Here is a 20,146-nt window from a genome sequence, read left to right on the forward strand (position 1 = left end):
GGGCTAACTCCATTTATCCTGAAGTGTCTGAGCCATGAGTTGAGGACCAATGAAATCTGATTCCCTCCCTCTCGCAAAGATGGTGTCATCATCCCCTTCATTTGAATGCAGTTTGAGGAAGATGACAGATTCAATATTTTATTAATCAAATGTGGTTGTTTTTTGTGTTAAAAATAGTCATGTTAAAATACCTATCACATTACACATTTAGTAATGACAGAATGCATTTGAAACTTTGGCACAGTAAAACTTGTCTGACTTCATACAATTATTTTATCGATAGGAGTGGGAAAAAAGGTGTTTGTTCATTTATAAGCACAACAAAGATGGCATTAACGATACGTAATAAAAGTAAGACGCCCTATTTCACACCATAGCCTGCGCTGAATTTGTAAGATAACTTCTTTCATTTTGATTTCAGCACAAATAAAAATGTGGCACTGTCTCGCCCATGGATTGATGTTTCAGCATCGTCTCAATGAAGAGTTTGGCGTTCGACTAGCCACGTGTGACATGAACGCGCAGTTACAAGCCCAACTCGAGCATGCTCGAATAAGTGGCGGGTGCACGATCCATATCCATCTTTGTAACATTGATGAAGCCTAAGCTGGAATGTGAAGCTAACTGAAGCTGGCTAGCTATATAAAACACTGTGTAGATTTAGCCTCCATCGTAGTATACCTCTCAGGTCTCACATACAGTACCAGCAAAAGGTTTAGACACACCTACTCATTCAAGGGTTTCTCTTTATTTTTACTATTTTCTACATTGTAGAATAATAGTGAAGACATCAAAACTATGAAATAACACATATGGAATCATGTAGTAACCAAAAAAGTGTTAAAGAAATCAAAACATATTCTATATTTGAGGTTCTTCAAAGTTGCCACCCTTTGCCTTGATGACAGCTTTGCATTCTTGGCATTCTCTCAACCAGCTTCATGAGGTAGTCACCTGGAATGCATTTCAATTAACAGGTGTGCCTTGTTAAAAGTTAATTTGTGGAATTTCTTTCCTTCTTAATGCGTTTGAGCCAATCAGTTATGTTGTGACAAGGTAAGGGTGGTATACAGAAGATAGCACTATTTGGTAAAAGACAAAGTCCATATTATGTCAAGAACAGCTAAAATAAGCAAAGAGAAATGACAGTCCATCATTACTTTAAGACATGAAGGTCAATCCGGAAAATGTCAGGTACTTTGAAAGTTTCTTCAAGTGCAGTCGCAAAAACCATCAAGCACTATGATGAAACTGGCTCTCATGAAAGGAAGACCCAGAGTTACCTCTGCTGCAGACGATAAGTTAACTAGAGTTAACTGCACCTCAGAAATTGCAGCACAAATAAATGCTTCACAGAGTTCAAGTAACAGACACATCTCAACATCAACTGTTCAGAGGAGACTGCGTAAATCAGGCCTTCATGGTCGAATTGCTGCAAAGAAACCACTACTAAAAGACACCAATAATAAGAAGAGACTTGCTTGGGCCAAGAAACACAAGCAATGGATATTAGACCTGTGGAAATCTGTCCTTTGGTCTGATGAGTCCAAATTTGAGATTTTTGATTCCAACCGCCGTGTCTTTGTGAGACGCAGAGTAGGTGAACGGATGATCTCTGCAAGTGTGGTTCCCACCGTGAAGCATGTAGGAGGAGGTGTGATGGTGAGGGGGTGCTTTGCTGGTGACACTGTCAGTGATTGATTTAGAATTTAAAGCACACTTAACCAGCATGGCTACCACAGCATTCTGCGGCGATAAGCCATCCCATCTGGTTTGCGCTTTGTGGGACAATCATTTGTTTTTCAACAGGACAATGACCAAACACACCTCCAGGCTGTGTAAGGGCTATTTGACCAAGAAGGAGCGTGATGGAGTACTGCATCAGATGACCTGGCCTCTACAATCACCGGACCTCAACCCAATTGAGATGGTTTGGGATGAGTGGGACTGCAGAGTGAAGGAAAAGCAGCCAACAAGTGCTCAGCATATGTGGGAACTCCTTCAAGACTGTTGGAAAAGCATTCCAGGTGAAGCTGGTTGAGAGAATGCCAAGAGTGTGCAAAGCTGTGGCAAAGGGTGGCTACTTTGAAGAATCTCAAATATTTTCAAATCAAATCAAATGTTATTTGCCACATGCGCCGAATCCAACATGTGTAGACCTTACAGTGAAATGCTTACTTACAAGTCCTTAACCAACAATACAGTTTTAAGAAAAATAAGGGATAAGTAAAAAATAGATATGTAAATAATAAAAAATTTATAAAAATAAAGAGCAACAGTTAAATAATATAAGAGTAGGGAGGCTATATACAGGGGATACCGGTACAGAGTCATTGTGCGGGGGCACAGGTTAGTCGTTCAAGTGACTATGCATCGATAATAAACAGAGAGTAGCAGCAGTGTAAAAGAGGGGGTGGGGGGACAATGCAAATAGTCTGGGTAGCCATGATTAGCTGTTCAGGAGTCTTATGGCTTGGGGGTAGACGCTGTTAAGAAGCCTTTTGGACCTAGACTTGGCGCTCCGGTACAGCTTGTAGTGCGGTAGCAGAGAAAACAGTCTATGACTAGGGTGGCTGGAGTCTTTGACAATTTTTAGGGCCTTCCTCTGACACCGCCTGGTATCAATGTCAGCCATTCTATCCTGCCGATGTAGCATATATCCCGCCAGCTGTATGTTATCCATGTCGTCGTTCAGCCACGACTCGGTGAAACATAAGATATTACAGTTTTTTATGTCCCGTTGGTAGGGTGTCTGTGATCATAGGTTGTCTATTTTGTTTTCCAATGATTGTACGTTTGTTAATAGGATTGATGGAAGAGGCAGTTTACTCGCTCGCCGTCGGATCCTTACAAGGCACGCCGACCTACGTCCACGATATCTCCGTCTCTTTCTCATACGAATGACAGGGATTTGGGCCTTGTCGGGTGTCTGTAGAATATCCTTCGCGTCCGACTCGTTGAAGAAAAAATCTTTGTCCAATACGAGGTGAGTAATCGCTGTCCTGACATCCAGAAGCTCTTTTTGGTCATAAGAGACGGTGGCAGAAACATTATTTACAGAATAAATTACAAATAACACACATAATAGTACAATTGATTAGGGGCAGTGTATCTCCTCCAGCGCCATTATTTTGTTTATTTGTTTAACACTTTTTTGGTTACTACATGATTCCATATGTGTTATTTCATTTACATTTTTTTACATTTTTAGTCATTTAGCAGACGCTCTTATCCAGAGCGACTTACATGAGCAATTAGGGTTAAGTGCCTTGCTTAAGGGCACATCGACAGATTTTTCACCTAGTCGGCTCAGGGATTAGAACCAGCGACCTTTCGGTTACTGGCACAACGCTCTTACCCACTAAGCTACCTGCCGCCCCACTATTACTACAGTGTATTTCTACAATGTAGAAAATAGTAAAAATAAAGAACAACCTTGGAATGAGTAGGTGTGTCCAAACTTTTGACTGGTACTGTATATTTCCATCACACACTTTTTAATGGGTGGTTGTGTGTAAGAGTGTATGTGTGAGTGTTGAGTTAGTTCTATAATGTGGTTTGTGTGTGTGTGTGTGTGTGTGTGTGTGTGTGTGTGTGTGTGTGTGTGTGTGTGTGTATGCCATGTGGCTGTGCCCACCCGTGCCCGTGTGGTGCCCACCTGCTGCAGATGCCAGCTGGAGAGGGGTGTCTGCTGTGCTCTCCTGTCCATTTCGGATGGCTGCCCCCTCCACGTTAGCCCCTGCATCCAACAGGAGCTGCCAACACACACACACACACACAGGGTAAGGGTTAGGCACAACATCTGCTACAGTATACACCCTGTCTGTTGAGGTGGAAGATGGTGAAGCAAACCACTGCAAAGGGATGATACGTGTTTCTGTGAAAAAAAGACATAGGCCAAGATGCTACAAAATTCAGATGGGTGCTGATTGGCTGAAACAGCATTTCAGCCGTGTGTATGTCAGACAATATACCACGGATATGACGCAAAAATATTTGTTCATCTGTATTGGATTGAATCCTTGCCTTTGAAGTTAAATTAATTTAGGTTTTCCCCTTTCCTCATCTGGAACTACATAAGGTGTCTTTTCAGTCATTCCTACCTGTACCACAGAGATGTGTCCGTGCAGCACAGCGAAGGTAAGAGCCGCCCAGTGGCGACTGTCTGGGTGGACAGAGGGTTGTTTGGAAGAACAGGCAGGCACCTGGGCAGAAGAGACAGAGGGAGAAGAGGTTAGGTATCAATGTCATGATAGATGTTTACTGTAATTCATTGTTCACTTAGGGCTCGATTCAATATATAGCGCTGAAGATCTAAGTTGTAGCACGATTGACCTTCAGCGATACAGATTGAATCGAGCCCTTAGTCTTACAGTCCTATTCAGAGTGACTTACAATCAGTACATTCTACTGAGGTACATAAAACAACCACATATTAAATAGCCGTTATCAGCCGCTATAAAATCAGTGCTAGTAAGAAAAGAGTGAGGGCATGAACGACAAATAAAACAGTCATAAACTTAAAGCTGCAATATGTAACTTTTTGAGCGACCCTACCAAATTCACATAGAAATATGAGTTATAGATCTGTCATTGTCATTGAAAGCAAGTCTAAGAAGCGGTACATCGGTTCTATGTGCGCTATTTCTATGCTTCCAGTTCTTAAGTTTAGTTTTTGCGTCTTTTACTTCCGGTTTAGTACACCAGCTTAAAACAGCTGAAAATGCAATATTTCTGGTTATGGAAAATATATTTCACAGCGGTTTAGATGGTACAATGATTTTCTACACTATATTTATCTTCAAGCTTTAGTGCTGTGCTTAAGTGCAGTGCTGGAAAATAAATATATACTGTAGCTCTTCAGAACCAGGGTTGGAGACCAAATAGAATACATGTGTCTCTAGAGCAGGGTTTCCGGAAATTTGGCGCCATACAACGTGAACGGCATTTGAGAAATTTACTGGACATCCATATGCATTGGGTGCGTAACGCATTAGTGCGTCCACTCATGGTGCTCAAAATCAACATGACAGGTTTTATTGAAAAATGAAACATTGGTCATTGCGTCTTCATTTATTTTATACCTTTATTTAACTAGGCAAGTCAGATAAGAACAAATTCTTATTTACAATGACAGCCTACACCGGCCAAACCTGGACGACGCTGGGCCAATTGTGCGCCGCCCTGGAATCGAACCAGGGGGTCTGTAGTGACGCCTCAAGCACTGAGATGCAGTGCCTTAGACCGTTGCGCCACTCGGGAGCCCATCCTGGCAATACATCTTAAATTAATATCTTCTTTTTTTTATGGAGGAAAAAAACATTTACCCTAGAAGAACAAGTCGCCTACAAATAACTTCAAAATATATTTTAAATTAATAAATAACAAAACACAGCTGTTTTCAAATACAATCTAGGCGTCTCTAATTTAATTTAATATATGTAATGCTAGGGCAAAAACTTAAATATGCAACTCCTTAGGTCCCCAGGACCAGGATAAAGAAACACTGCCCTAGGCTGCCACAAAATGAAGAAATTATAAAACTGATGTTGGACGATCAAATTCGATATGTAAATAAACTAAATTCGTTAAGGCTGGTTCATTGAGAGAAAGCTTATTTTACTATGCTCCTGTGAAACGAGGCCAACGCCATGCATTTATGAAATCACTTGTTTCTAAAGCTCAAATTATATCTCACTCTTTTTACAGTTTTGCTGGATAATGTTAACAAATGTTATGTTTATTGTAATTCGAACTATCGTGGGGTCGCGACTCGTGTCATGTGTGATATACGTGGTTTATTGATAACAACTATGTTCCCTACTACAGGCAGTTGGCTGCGTAGTGATTTCAACATTGTAACTCTCCGATGTGACTAGTTGGCAAAGATGTTTCATTTATAAGTGCTACTGAATAAGCACCAATTGCACACAATACACTGCCTCGTTACTTTGTCCTCAAGAAGTCGTGATCTTGAGGCCGTCTTTACTCTGTTTTGGAGAAATAATTATCTCTCGGTGGGCACACTGGAAACGGGGATAATCAATTCAATCTTCTCCAATTTTGCCCAGTTGGGGTACACTTAGCTGAAGTCCTTTCTGAGGACCTCACGTCTTTTGCGTCAGTAAAAATAGAAATTCACACAGCAAAAATTTTATTTATCGTCTTATAATATTTTTTATCAGCCTAAAGCTGGCATTTACCGGCTAACAGAAACGCTGCTCTAGAGTAACCAATCAGAGCAGGGAAAAAAAGCCTTACCGCCACGTCTAGGTTGGCCCCGGCGTCAATCAACATCTGGACCAGAGCTTCGTCTCCTGCTGAGCACGCATACATCAGAGGGGTCATACCCTGCAGAGAGAGAGAGTGAGTGAGAGACAGAGGGAGAGAGAAAGAGATGATGTAATGCTTTGTTTAGAATATGATCTACCAACTACAGCACGTTAGACCTCAACTCAGCAGTTGAGTTCACACAAAATGCACACACCCACACACCTCCATTCAGCACTATAAACCCGCACACACACACACACGCACACAGCACCCCCCGATCCCAACTCACACACACCCTGCTCACCCCTCTCACTCTCTCTCTCTCTCTCAATACCTGGTCGTCCATGCTGTTTACCCCGTCAGGCCCCAGTAGGTCGATGGCCTGGCCAATCAGGTCGGTGCGTCCACAGTTGAGCATGCGGAAGCCCAGGTCCAAGTGAAACTTATCAGTGGCTGCCTTGGAGTCCAGACGCCTGAACGAACTAAAACAACACTCAGGCCTTGGGGAGAAACAGGGGGAAGAAGAAGAAGAAGAAGAAGAAGAAGAAGAAGAAGAAGAAGAAGAAGAAGAAGAAGAAGAAGAAGAAGAAGAAGAAGAAGAAGAAGAAGAAGAAGAAGAAGAAGAAGAAGAAGAAGAAGAAGAAGAAGAAGAAGAAGAAGAAGAAGAAGAAGAAGAAGAAGAAGAAGAAGAAGAAGAAGAAGAAGAAGAAGAAGAAGAAGAAGACAAATTGAGGAGAAAGAGGTTAGCGTTAGGTTATATATATATATAATTTTATTTTTTAATAATGACTAGCTCAAGAATAAGTGAAAATTGACAAATTACATTTTCTGGTAAAAATGTGGAGTCATACACGTAAGTTTGCACTCCCAATTTTAATTTGCTCTATGGTTCAGGTGGCCAAGTGTAGGCTACGGCGAAAATCTGTTTGGCTCAGTCGTGACTTGCGAAGAGGAAGAACTTTGCAGGTGTTTCTGATTAATAAACATGCTGGTGGGTGATAACATTCAAATAAAACCCAGCCCTTAAAATAAACGTAGACTACAAAGTATTAGCACGTCATAGAGGGGAAACACAAGGCATTGACATTTTAAAAATCTGAAGTCCCCACTTCGGATTTCCCACTTCAAGCCCAAATACACTGAACAAATATATAAACGCAACATGTAAAGTGTTGATCCCATGTTTCATGAGCTGAAATAAAATATCCCAGAAATGTTCCATTTGCACAAAAATCTTATTCCTCTCACATTTTGCGTACAAATTTGTTTACATCCCTGTTAGTGGGCATTTCTCCTATGCCAAGATAATCCATTCACCTGACAGGTGTGGCATATCAAGAAGCTGATTAAACACCATGATCATTGGACAGGTGCACCTTGTGCTGGGGACAATAAAAGGCCACTTTAAAATGTGCAGTTTTGTCACAGATGTCACAAGTTTTGAGAGAGCGTGCAATTGGGATGCTGACTGCAGGAATGTCCACCAGAGCTGTTGCCAGATAATTTAATGTTAATTTATCTACCATAAGCCGCCTCCAACGTCATTTTAGAGAATTTGGCATTAAGTCCAACCGGCTTCTCAACTGCAGACCACACGTAACCCCGCCAGCCCAGGACCTCCACATCCAGCCTCTTCACCGTGCTGAGGAGTATTTATGTCTGTAATAAAGCCCTTTTGTGGGGAAGAACTCATTCTGATTGGCTGGGACTGGCTTCCCAGTGGGTGGGCCTGGCTGCCAAGTGGGTGGGCCTATGTCCTCCAAGGCCCACCCATGGCTGCACCCCTGCCCAGTCATGTCAAATCCAGAGATTAGGGCCTAATGAATTTATTTCAATTGACTGATTTCCTTATATGAACTGTAACTCAGTAAAATCTTTGAAATTGTTGCATGTTGCTTTTATATTTTTTTTCAGTATATATCATACTCTGACTAAAACGATGACTTATTGACTTCAACCATTGTCCAACATCATGGGTAAGCTCTGGGCATCGTCTTTCAGTTGAAAGAAAGTGAATTTCCGCTCTTGTGGTACTTTAAACCACATCATGCGACCACTTTTGAGGTCTGGGAAAAATCCCCCCAAAACGTTTTTGGGAGGGTATATCTGCCCTTTAATTCAATTGTGCAGCAGCAAGAGGCCATTTATTTGGCTAGCGGTGTTTCTGTACTGTACAATAGTGTACATATGATGGCAGAGTTTGCAAAAACGAATTACCACCCCATTGATAGGCTACAAATCATCATGATATCATTGTGCCAGTTAGGCCTACTTTGGAGTAAAAATCTTATTTGGAAGGTTTTTGGGGAATGTCTTAGAAATGACTGTTCCGGCATGCTAACTGGCTACACAACACACACGGGCGCACACAAACAGGCCTTACTTCTTCAGAAAGTTGCAGGAAATACAAATCACTGATTTCATGAATTATGAGAAACTAGTTCAATTTAACTACCCTACCGCTGTCGTTCGCCTGTGAGCTGCTCCACGGGACAACCAGTTGTTTTAGCTGCGCACTCTTGCTGCCCGACCGATGATATTCTGCTCAAACTATGAGTGCGGTGCGTGTGTATGTGTGCAGCACACATAGCAAGGTGTATGTTGATTGGCTACTGTGCCACAATTCCCCCTTTTCTCCCTCCCTCCTCCCCTTCTTTCCATCAGACCCGGCTGTCGTTTTTGTTTCCGGAGTGCCTCTGCTAAGGATTTCAGAGATTTGTTATATGTAAAAAATGACAAATATCTTAAGCTGACAAGTGGTACGCTTTTTGCCTTTTTCTAACAAGGGGTACGGCCTACCCCCGCGCACCCACTCAATTCGAGCCCTGGATGTAGGAGTGTGTTTCAAAGAGCACTCTTTTTGGACACGTCAGAGAGTGATCTACCTGCATCTCTACTATGTATTTCACTGTGTGTGTGTGCTCTCTCTCTTACGTCAGTTGTCTGGGTTCACAGTCCAGGCCTGGGAGGAGCTGTCTGGCGGTCTGTCTGACATCATCGCTGTCCACCAATAGGCTGCGGCGGTGCTCAGCGTGCACAATGGCCACGCGCATCCACTCCATCAGGGGCGGCAATAGCAGGAAGGGCCTATAGAAGACACAGAATGTGGTTACAGAAAAATTCACACCCCATAAAGGGGCTATGGCGAGAGAAGGTTTGCATCCAAAATTCCCAATTCCCTATTTAGTGTAGTACTTTTGACCAGGGCCCATAGTGCTCAGTGATAGGGTGCAATTTGGGACGCTTGTTATTATACAGCTCCCTTATAATGCACTCCTAATCTTGTATTTTTCACCAAATATGAGTTGCAGGAAGGAAAGAAGGGCTTGTGTCCAAAATGTGTAAAACAGGGCTTGTGTCCCAAATGGCACAAATAGGACTCTGGTCAAAGGTAGTGCACTATATAGGGAATAATGTGCCATTTGGGACACATCCTGTTTTGAAAGAGGAACTCCAACTTTCCACTCAGCAGTCTAAATATGCATTTACTAAATGTAGCAAGTGATTTAGCTACCCAGGAGAGTTCAGGGAGAGAGAGAGAGATAGTCTATTCTTTCCTTTTTGAGTTTCTCTGGCTCAGAGTATCTCTGGCTCAGATCTGAAGACAGGATGACTTCTCCTGACCCTGAACACCACTTGTGTGTGTGTGTGTGTGTGTGTGTGTGTGTGTGTGTGTGTGTGTGTGTGTGTGTGTGTGTGTGTGTGTGTGTGTGTGTGTGCGTGCGTGCGCGCGTCCTTGAGCATCTTCCACCTGCTAGCCATGTAATAGAGGTGGAAGAGGGGAAGGGGGTGAGACCAGTATAGAACAAAGTTGCCATTGATCCCCACCCCCTTTCGTCACCCGACCCTCCACTCATCTCCTCCTCCCCCTAAACCTGAGCCCTAGGGGCCTGTCAGCAACTACCAACTCCCCCTAAACCCTTTAAAATCCCACCGAACCCCTACTTCCTCATCAGCAAACCTCTCTCAACTGCTAGCCCTGGGTGACAGCATCAGAGACCTTCCCTGTCCTGTCACTCTATGTGAATGCACTGGAGCTCTATCTCCTCTCCCTCTTTCTGTCTCTGTCACTAGAGGTTGATAAGACAACCGAATGACAGTAGCAATGCTAGCTAACAATGCTAATGAAGTTTAAGAGTGCTAATGATGCTAACAATGCTAATGAAGTTTAAGAGTGCTAATGATGAGAACAATGTGAATGAGAGCACCTTGGAGTTGCCTGCTGTGCCTCGCTCAGTCTCATTCACAGATGTGTAGATGCGTGAATGACACCACAGGTGTTCAGGTGTCCATTATCCACAGTCAATATACACTACGGAGACGGTGTGTGTGTTTGTGTGTGTGTGTGTTATCTCCAGGGCGTTGCTCAGCATAACATCACAGCAGGAGTGTGTGTGATTACACAATCAATAGAGATGAGGGAGACAGTGTTCAAACACTTATTACTATCCCTGTTGCTGCTTCACACAATCAGACTACAATAAAACAATACAACTCCTCCTATACTCATGTTTTATTGTCACATACACCGGATAGGGGCAGTAAAATGAGTTGTTTTACAGGGTCAGCCATAATAGCATGGCGCCCCTGGAGCTAATTAGGGTTAAGTGTCCTTGTCGGCTTTTCGAACCAGTGACCTTTTGGTTACTGGCCAAACCCTCTAACCACTAGGCTACCTGCCGCATATACTCCTTTTGTTTACTACTGGCACTGTGATCCCATCTATATTTAAATAGAACAGCAAACACATAGACAAGAATAGACTACAACAAGTAGTGATATTGTTGCTGTGTTTGTGAGTGAGGGAGGGAGGGAGGGAAGAAGGGAGTTAGGGACAGAGAAAGAGCGAGAGAGAGAGAGAGAGCAAGAGAGAGAGAGAGAGAGAGAGAGAGAAAGAGAGAGTCATTTGTTTAATATTTGGAACCAAGGACTGATCACCCCAATCCACAAAAGTCGAGACAAATTTGACCCCAATAACTACCGTGGGATATGCGTCAACAGCAACCTTGGAATAATCCTCCGCATTATCATTAACAGCAGACTTGTACATTTCCTCAGTGAAAACTATGTACTGAGCAACATCAAATTGGCTTATTACCAAATTACCATATGACAGACCACATATTCACCCTGCACACCATAACTGACAAACAAACAAACCAAAATAAAAGCAAAGTCTTCTCATGCTTTGTTGATTTCAAAAAAGCTTTTGACTCAACTTGGCATGAGGGTCTGCTATATAAATTGATGGAAAGTTGTGTTGGGGGGGGAAACAAACAACATTAAAATATGTATGTACACAAATAACAAGTGTGCAGTTAAAATTGGCAAAAAACACACAGATTTATTTCTGTAGAAATGTAGTATAATATGCCATTTAGCAGACGCTTTTATCCAAAGCGACTTAGTCATGCGTGCATACATTTTTACGTATGGGTGGTCCGGGGGATCGAACCCACTACCCTAGCGTTACAAGCGCCAAGCTCTACCAATTGAGCTACAGAGAACTACAGTCATTGACAAGGTTAGAAATAATGATTTTTAATAGAAATAATAATTGTGTCCTTCAAACTTTGCTTTCGTCAAATAATCCTCCATTTGCAGCAATTACAGCCTTGCAGACCTTTGGCATTCTAGTTGTCAATTTGTTGAGGTAATCTGAAGAGATTTCACCCCATGCTTCCTGAAGCACCTCCCACAAATTGGATTGGCTTGATGGGCACTTCTTACGTACCATACGGTCAAGCTGCTCCCACAACAGCTCAATAGTGTTGATATCCGGTGACAGTGCTGGCCACTCCAATATAGACAGAATACTAGCTGCCTGCTTCTTCCCTAAATAGTTCTTGCATAGTTTGGAGCTGTGCTTTGGGTCATTGTCCTGTTGTAGGAGGAAATTGGCTCCAATCAAGCGCCGTCCACAGGGTATGGCATGGCGTTGCAAAATGGAGTGATAGCCTTCCTTCTTCAAAATCCCTTTTACCCTGTACAAATCTCCAACTTTACCACCACCAAAGCACCCCCAGACCATCACATTGCCTCCACCATGCTTGACAGATGGCATCAAGCACTCCTCCAGCATCTTTTCATTTGGTCTGCGTCTCACAAATGTTCTTCTTTGTGATCCGAACACCTCAAACTTTGATTTGTCTGTCCAAAACACCTTTTTCCAATCTTCCTCTGTCCAGTGTCTGTGTTATTTTGCCCATCTTAATCTTTTATTTTAATTGGCCAGTCTGAGATATGGCTTTTTCTTTGCAACTCTGCCTAGAAGGTCAGCATCCCAGAGTCGACTCTTCAATGTTGACGTTGAGACTGGTGTTTTATTATTTTTTATTTATTTATTATGTTTTATTATTTAATGAAGCTGCCAGTTGAGGACCTGTGAGCCATCTGTTACTCAAACTAGACACTAATGTATTTGTCATTTTGCTTGTTTTCAGTTGTGCTAACATAATTGCAAAAGGGTTTTCTAAAAAAATATAATTGCAAAAGGGGGTCAATTAGCCTTTTAAAATAGCCATTTACAACATTAATAATGTGTACACTGTTTTTCTGATCAATTGTATGTTATTTTAATGGACATAACAATTGCTTTTCTTTCGAAAACAAGGACATTTCTAAGTGACCCCAAACTTTTGAACGGTAGTGTATATATCAAGGAATTAGCGAGGGCACTAGAACCATCTGCAACACCCGGCCTCACCCTACTGGAATCTAAAGTCAAATGTATACTGTTTGCTGATGATCTGATGCTTCTGTCCCAAATCTACAACATCACCTAGATCTTCTGCACAGATTCTGTCAGACCTGGGCCCTGACAGTGAATCTCAGTAAGACAAAAATAATGGTGTTCCTAAAAAGGTCTAGTTGCCAGGACCACAAATACAAATTCCATCTAGACACCGTTGCCCTAGAGCTAACAAAAAACTATAACTACCTCGGCCTAAACATCAGCACCACAGGTAACTTCCACAAAGCTGTGAACGATCTGAGAGACAAGGCAAGAGGGGCCTTCTATGCCATCAAAAGGAACATAACACTCAACATCCCAATTAGGATCTGGCTAGAAATACTTCAATCAGTTATATAATCCATTCCCCTTTATGGTTGTGAGGTCCACTCACCAACCAAAAATTCACAAAATGGGACAAACACCAAATTGAGACTCTGCATGCAGAATTCTGCAAAAACATCCTCAGTGTACAACGTAAAACACCAAATAATGCATGCAGAGCAGAATTAAGATGATACCCGCTAATTATCAAAATCCAAAAAAGAGACATTCAATTCTAAAACCACCTAAAAGGAAGCGATTCCCAAACCTTCCATGCCAAAGTAATCACCTACAGAGAGATACACTTAGAGAAGAGTTCCCTCAGCAAACTGGTCCTGGGGCTCTGTTCACAAATACAAACAAACCCCACAGAACCCCAGGACAGCAACACAATTAGACCCAACCAAATCATGAGAAAACAAAAAGAAAATTACTTGACACATTGAAAATAATTTACCCAGAATAAATGTGCAAATTGGAATGCTATTTGGCCCTAAACAGATATATACCTGACCACTGTGACTGACCCAAAATTAAGGAAAGCTTTGACTATGTACAGACTCAGTGAGCATAGCCTTGCTATTGAGAGAGGCCACCGTAGGTAGATCTGGCTCTCAAGAGAAGACAGGCTATGTGCACACTGCCCACAAAATGAGGTGGAAACTGAGCCGCACTTCCTAACCAAATGTATGACCATATTAGAGACACATATTTCCCTCAGATTACACAGACCAACAAATAATTTGAAAAATCTAATTTAGATAAAGTCCGATATCTATTAGGTGAAATAGCACAGTGTGTCATCATAGCAGCAAGATGTATGACCTGTTGCCACAAGAAAAGGGCAACCATTGAACATCATTGTTTTTTATTTTCCCTTTTGTACTTGAACTATTTGGACATTGTTACAACACCGTACCTAGCCATAATATAACATTTGAAAGGTCTCTGTTCTTTAGAAACTTTTGTGAGTGTAATGTTTACTGTTCATTTATGTTTATTATCTATTTCAGTTGCCATGGCAATGTAAACATGTTTCCAATGTTTCCCATGCTAAAATACCTTTGAATTGAGCGAGAGAGAGAGAGAGAGAGAGAGAGAGAGAGAGAGAGAGAGAGAGAGAGAGAGAGAGAGAGAGAGAGAGAGAGAGAGAGAGAGAGGCAAATATATACAGATAGATTGTGATGACAGCATGACAGAAGAGGAGAGGGGGATATAAAGGTGTGTGTGTGTGTGTGTGTCTGTTCGTCTGCTGTGGATAATTTCTATCCAGTAATCCCAGTGACTTTTAGAAGACCATGCACACAGGTAAACACTCCTGCTACCAGACCACGCACACAGTGCTCTCCCTCTCGCTTTCTCTATTGCCTGTCTCTGACCCCTGCCATGACAACCAAATGAAATCAGAATGTAGCAAATACATGTTTTGTTACAGCACTTGGGCTACAGTCAGCAAAGGTGAGTAGTTAAACAGATAGCGCCTTCTAACTAAAATTCTCATCTGATAACCTGTTCGTCCTCTCCCTGCCTTAACATGGGCGGTGCTCTCTCTCTCACTCGCTCTACTGCCTTTCTTCGACTCCTGCCATAATCATATGACCAAATACCATTATCATATGACAAAAATGGCTGGCCTTAACAATGATGGGGTTAGCTTATTAATATTAATTAGATTCTGCTTTTATTAGCTAAATAATGTATTTACTGGCTGGCAATATGTATAGCTAGCTAGCTGACTACATAGTACCATAGTATGAATTATACAGTGTAGTTAGCTAGCTAGCCATTCATTAATTTACTTACAGTCCTCTGCACTCCCAAAAATGAACTTATGTCATGCACTTTTCTCCTCTTTGGTGATGGAACTTCTATTTAGGGTACTAGCTACTTTTTCCATTCATCCACCGCCATCACCTCATGTTTCAGCATGATAATGCACGGCCCCATGTTGTAAGGATCTGTAATCAAGACCAGACATGTCACCCATTGAGGATGTTTGGGATGCTCTGGATCAACGTGTACGACAGTGTGTTCCAGTTTCCGCCAATATCCAGCAACTTCTCACAGCCATTGAAGAGGAGTGGGACAACATTCCACAGGCCACAATCAACAGCCTGATAAACTCAATGCGAAGGAGATGTGTAGCGCTGCATGAGGCAAATGGTGGTCACCCCAGATACTGACTGGTTTTCTGATCCACGCCCATACCTTTTTTTAAGGTATCTGTGACCAGCAGATGCATATCTGTAGTCCCAGTCATGTGAAATCCATAGATTAGGGCCTAATGAATTTCAATTGACTGATTTCCTTATAAGAACAGTAACTCAGTAAAATCTTTTAAATTGTTGCATGTTGCATTTATATTTTTTGTTCAGTGTACTGTAGCTACCTCTCTTTAGCAAACACCACAAAGAGAAAGAGAGAGAGCGGGTAGTGCGCGCTGCTGAACTGTTACTGCAGGCCAAAGCAATACATTGCAGACCGATGAGAACGGAAAGAGGTTTCCAGCTTTTTCCAGCGCGTTTCTCCAGTTCTCCTTACAAGCTGTGCTCAACTCTTTTTCCGGTTTTACAGTTGGTGGTTCAAATCATTGCTGCCTGGCGCTTTACAGTGGGACAATCAATCAAACTCATCATGGTATATTATTGGAGGGGTCAAATTGACTGTTTCTAATATTGGAGGGGTCATGATCTACCCCCCCCAGCAAGTTAAGCACCTGCGCAACTAATTAACATTTTAAAATTTTAGTCATTTAGCAGATGCTCTTATCCAGAGCGACTTATAGTTAGTGAGTGCATAAATTTTCATACTGGCCCCCCGTGGGAAACGAACCCACAACCATGGCGTTGCAAGCACCATGCTCTACCAACTGAGCTACAGGGGGGCCAGTATGTGTGTGTGGGTGTCTGCAACTAATTCTAAAATCCATCTATATAACATAAGACACTGCGATAACGTTCACCCTTCCCACTGCCGCACCTCACAATTCTCTATCAGATATAGAAGTACCATTCTCTGGAATTCTTATCTTCACATTGCCAAAATATCATCATCCCTCAATAACTTCAAACGAAGACTGGGGGTCAGACTGATGAACCAAACTAATCAGTAATCTCCTCCATGAAGACTGGCGGTCAGCCTGATGAACCAAACTACTCAGTAATCTCCTCCATATAGCCTAACTCTCACATGCACATACACATTTAAACAAAACAAATATTATTATATTTTTTACAAGATACATTGATAAATTAATTTATACATTTATAATTAGTTGGTTTTGCTATCTGTTTTAACATACCTTTTTTTTTTTTTTGTACTTATGTATATTGTTTTTTTGTGGTGTGGTTTTCCTATAAACCCTTCAACTTCCAACCACACCTGCACACCTTCATTACTTGTATTTTCATTTTCTTGTTGTCTATCACTTGTTTTCTTTGGTGCAAATACATAAACTGTGCATGTGTGTGTATCCATAATTGTAACCAGGATCACTCTACTCTGTGCCACTTTACAGCATATTAGATATAACAGCACAAACAACACTCTGGCTCTCAGCCCAGAGCCATTTCAATCAAGCATTTTCATCTCCAATACTAAACACTCTTATTGATTCACCAAAAAACTGCTCTCTAGATTAAACCAATCAGAAACCTGTTCCACATTCCCACGGGTGTGGTATAAAAGGAAACAAATCCCACTATCCTGGTTTATTGAATGTTCTGCTTCATTTATGGCCCTCTCGTATCTGAACCAGAGGCCCGAAACTGGACACTCTCAGCAGTTTTAAGACAAGAATGGTGTGTGTGTGTGCACGTTTGTCCTTGCACGCGTGAGTGTGTGTGTGCGTGCATCGGTGTGTATACACACCCCTGCCAGTGACCCACACAGGAAATTAGACAGAGCGTGTCTGTCTGTATGTACCCCACCCATCATCACCCTCCCAATCTGTCCCCATCACCATGTTACCCCAGAACAACACACATATATACACACACACACACACACACACACACACAAACCAGCCCCCAACCTTTCACAGTAACTGGTGTGCCCTCTGTCTGACCTGTGTATTTGATAGGGGCTCAAGTTCACCCCCGACCCCAAGGCCTGATGCCCGCTTTGGACTGAAACTAGATAACATGACGGATACTCCACTGACCCGCTTGCCTCCAAACACTACCCCCCACACTAGTGTTGTCACGATACCAGAATTTCGACTTCGATACCATGTTTAGTATCACGATACACGATACCATCACGATACTTGATACCAAAACAAAGAAAAATAAGACATTAGCCAAAGTCACAGAATGGCACTTGACCCAGACAGATAACCTCAGCTACTGCTCTGTTCAATCGTTGGGCATCTTTTGAGTTAAATATCATTACATTTGACAATTTGTATGTATATTTTTTAGAGACAGTCTTGTATGCATTAATGAATACATTATACAATCAATTTGACTTTGTTTTTACCAATCTAACTACAAAACAACATAATGGTAATCATTTATTTGAATGGTAAATCTCTATTGATAAACTGGGTAAATCGAGATGTAGCCTAGGTCTATACAAAATACAGGTGAATGCATATTATTCAAAAGGATTGTGTTATTGAGCTCGTTTTAGCTGATTTCATGGGGCTACAGATGACAGCCTCGAAATCAGCATATTTTGCGTTATGGTTAGCATATTATGTTTGCTTCAGCTGTAAGCTAGCAAGGAAAGGTAGCCTACAATTAAAGCTGAAAGCTACCGGTATCGTCTTGCAATGTAAAGTGTGCTAGCCTGTATGGCCATTGTTTTGCGAACAGTTTCAACATTTCTACATGCCGTGTTGCATTATTCTAGTGTGTTAACTTCTGTGCAGCATGAATGGGGAGCTAACACAGACTCTGAGCTCCTTTAAAATTGATAGACCTAAAGGCCTTTCTCTTTAGGATGGCTTTCTGTTGATAGATGTGCTCCTTGGTGTCCTTGTCTCTTGTAAAGTCACCTGTGTTCTTTGTGTCAGATGCCCTGTCTAGTTGTGTCCCAAAAAAAAAAAAAATGATTATTTTAAATGCTATGCACTGAGATTATTCTATATAATGAAAAGTGCTTTACAAATGTAATAATTAATAATTAATAATAATAATAATAATAATTATTATTATTATTATTATTATTATTCACAATGCAGACCAGATTACATTAATTTTTTTCCTCATCGATCTACACACAATACCCCTTAAGTATTCAGACCCTTTACTCAGTACTTTCTTGAAGCACCTTTGGCAGCGATTACAGCCTCGAGTCTTCTTGGATATGACACTACAAGCTTGGCACACCTGTATTTGGGGAGTTTCTCACATTCTTCTCTGCAGATCCTCTCAAGCTCTGTCAGGTTGTATGGGGAGCGTCGCTGCACAGCTATTTTCAGGTCTCTCCTGAGATGTTCGATCGGGTTCTAGTCTCTGGCTGGGCCACTCAAGGACATTCAGAGACTTGTCCCGAAGCCACTTCTGCGTTCTCTTGGCTGTGTGCTTAGGGTCGTTGTCCTGTTGGAAGGTGAACCTTCGCCCCAGTCTGAGGTCCTGAGCGCTCTGAGCAGGTTTTCATCAAGGACCTCTCTGTACTTTGCTCCGTTCATCTTTGCCTCGATCCTGACTAGTCTCCCAGTTCCTGCCGCTGAAAAACATCCCCAGAGCATGATACTGCCACCACCATGCTTAACCGTAGGGATGGTGCCAGGTTTCCTCCAGATGTGACGCTTGGCATTCAAGCCAAAGAGTTCAATCTTGGTTTCATCAGACTAGAATCTTGTTTCTCATGGTCTAAGAGTCCTTTAGGTGCCTTTTGGCAAACTCCAAGCAGGCTGTCATGTGCCTTTTACTGAGGAGTGGCTTCCGTCTGGCTACTCTACCATAAAGGCCTGATTGATGGAGTGCTGCAGAGATGGTTGTCCTTCTGGAAGGTTCTCCCATCTCTACAGAGGAACTCTGGAGCTCTGTCAGAGTGACCATCGGGTTCTTGATCACCTCCCTGACCAAGGCCCTTCTCCCCCGATTGCTCAGTTTGGCCGGGCAGCCAGCTCTAAGAAGAGTCTTGGTGGTTCCAAACTTCTTCCATTTAAGAACGATGGAGGCCACTGTGTTCTTGGGGACCTTCAATGCTGCAGAATTTTTTTGGTACCCTTCCCCAGATCTGTGCCTCAACACAATCCTGTCTCGGAGCTCTACGGACAATTCCTTCGACCTCATGGCTTGGTTTTTGCTCTGACATGCACGGTCAACTGTGGTACCTTATATAGACAGGTGTGTGCCTTTCCATATCATGTCCAATCAATTGAATTTACCACAGATGGACTCCAATCAAGTTGTAGAAACATCTCAAGGATGATCAATGGAAACAGGATGCACCTGAGCTCAATTTCGAGTCTCATAGCAAAGGGTCTGTATACTTATGTAAATAAGATATTTATGTTTTTTATTTTTTATAATTTTGCAAACATTTCTAATAACCTGTTTTCACTTAGTCATTATCGGGTATTGTGTGTAGATTGATGAGGAAAGTGTTTTATTTAATCCATTTTAGAATAAGGCTGTAACGTAACAAAATGTGGAAAAACGGAAGGGGTCTGAATACTTTCCATTATCAGTGTATTTTACATTGTAATAAAGCCAATGCAGGCTTATCAGAGTAAGTTGTGTGCTCATCCTGACTCCTCATCCTACCCCTCCATCCTACCCCTCCAGGGCTGATCTTAGATCAGAGATCCTAGATTTAGAGCCAATCTGTACACAGCCTGAGAGTGGGCTTCACTGTAGCTAA

At 42.1% G+C, this 20,146-nt stretch overlaps 1 protein-coding gene across 2 annotated transcripts in view; it reads right to left on the minus strand.

The window, feature by feature from the left end:
* abtb2b (ankyrin repeat and BTB (POZ) domain containing 2b) overlaps positions 1-20,146 on the minus strand; it is a 147,068-nt gene that overhangs the window by 7,431 nt on the left and 119,491 nt on the right. The window contains exons 4-8 of one of the 2 annotated variants that reach the window (XM_041837619.2): positions 9,208-9,360; positions 6,608-6,773; positions 6,262-6,351; positions 4,104-4,205; positions 3,659-3,755 (exon numbers count right to left, since the gene is read on the minus strand). In XM_041837619.2, the coding sequence (XP_041693553.2) occupies positions 3,659-3,755; positions 4,104-4,205; positions 6,262-6,351; positions 6,608-6,773; positions 9,208-9,360 (608 nt within the window). Of the gene's footprint in view, positions 1-3,637; positions 3,756-4,103; positions 4,206-6,261; positions 6,352-6,607; positions 6,774-9,207; positions 9,361-20,146 lie in introns of both variants that reach the window. The other variant, XM_041837618.2, reaches the window with a different exon arrangement.

Source organism: Coregonus clupeaformis, chromosome 19 (assembly GCF_020615455.1).
Source record: "Coregonus clupeaformis isolate EN_2021a chromosome 19, ASM2061545v1, whole genome shotgun sequence".
Lineage (NCBI taxonomy): Eukaryota > Metazoa > Chordata > Actinopteri > Salmoniformes > Salmonidae > Coregonus > Coregonus clupeaformis.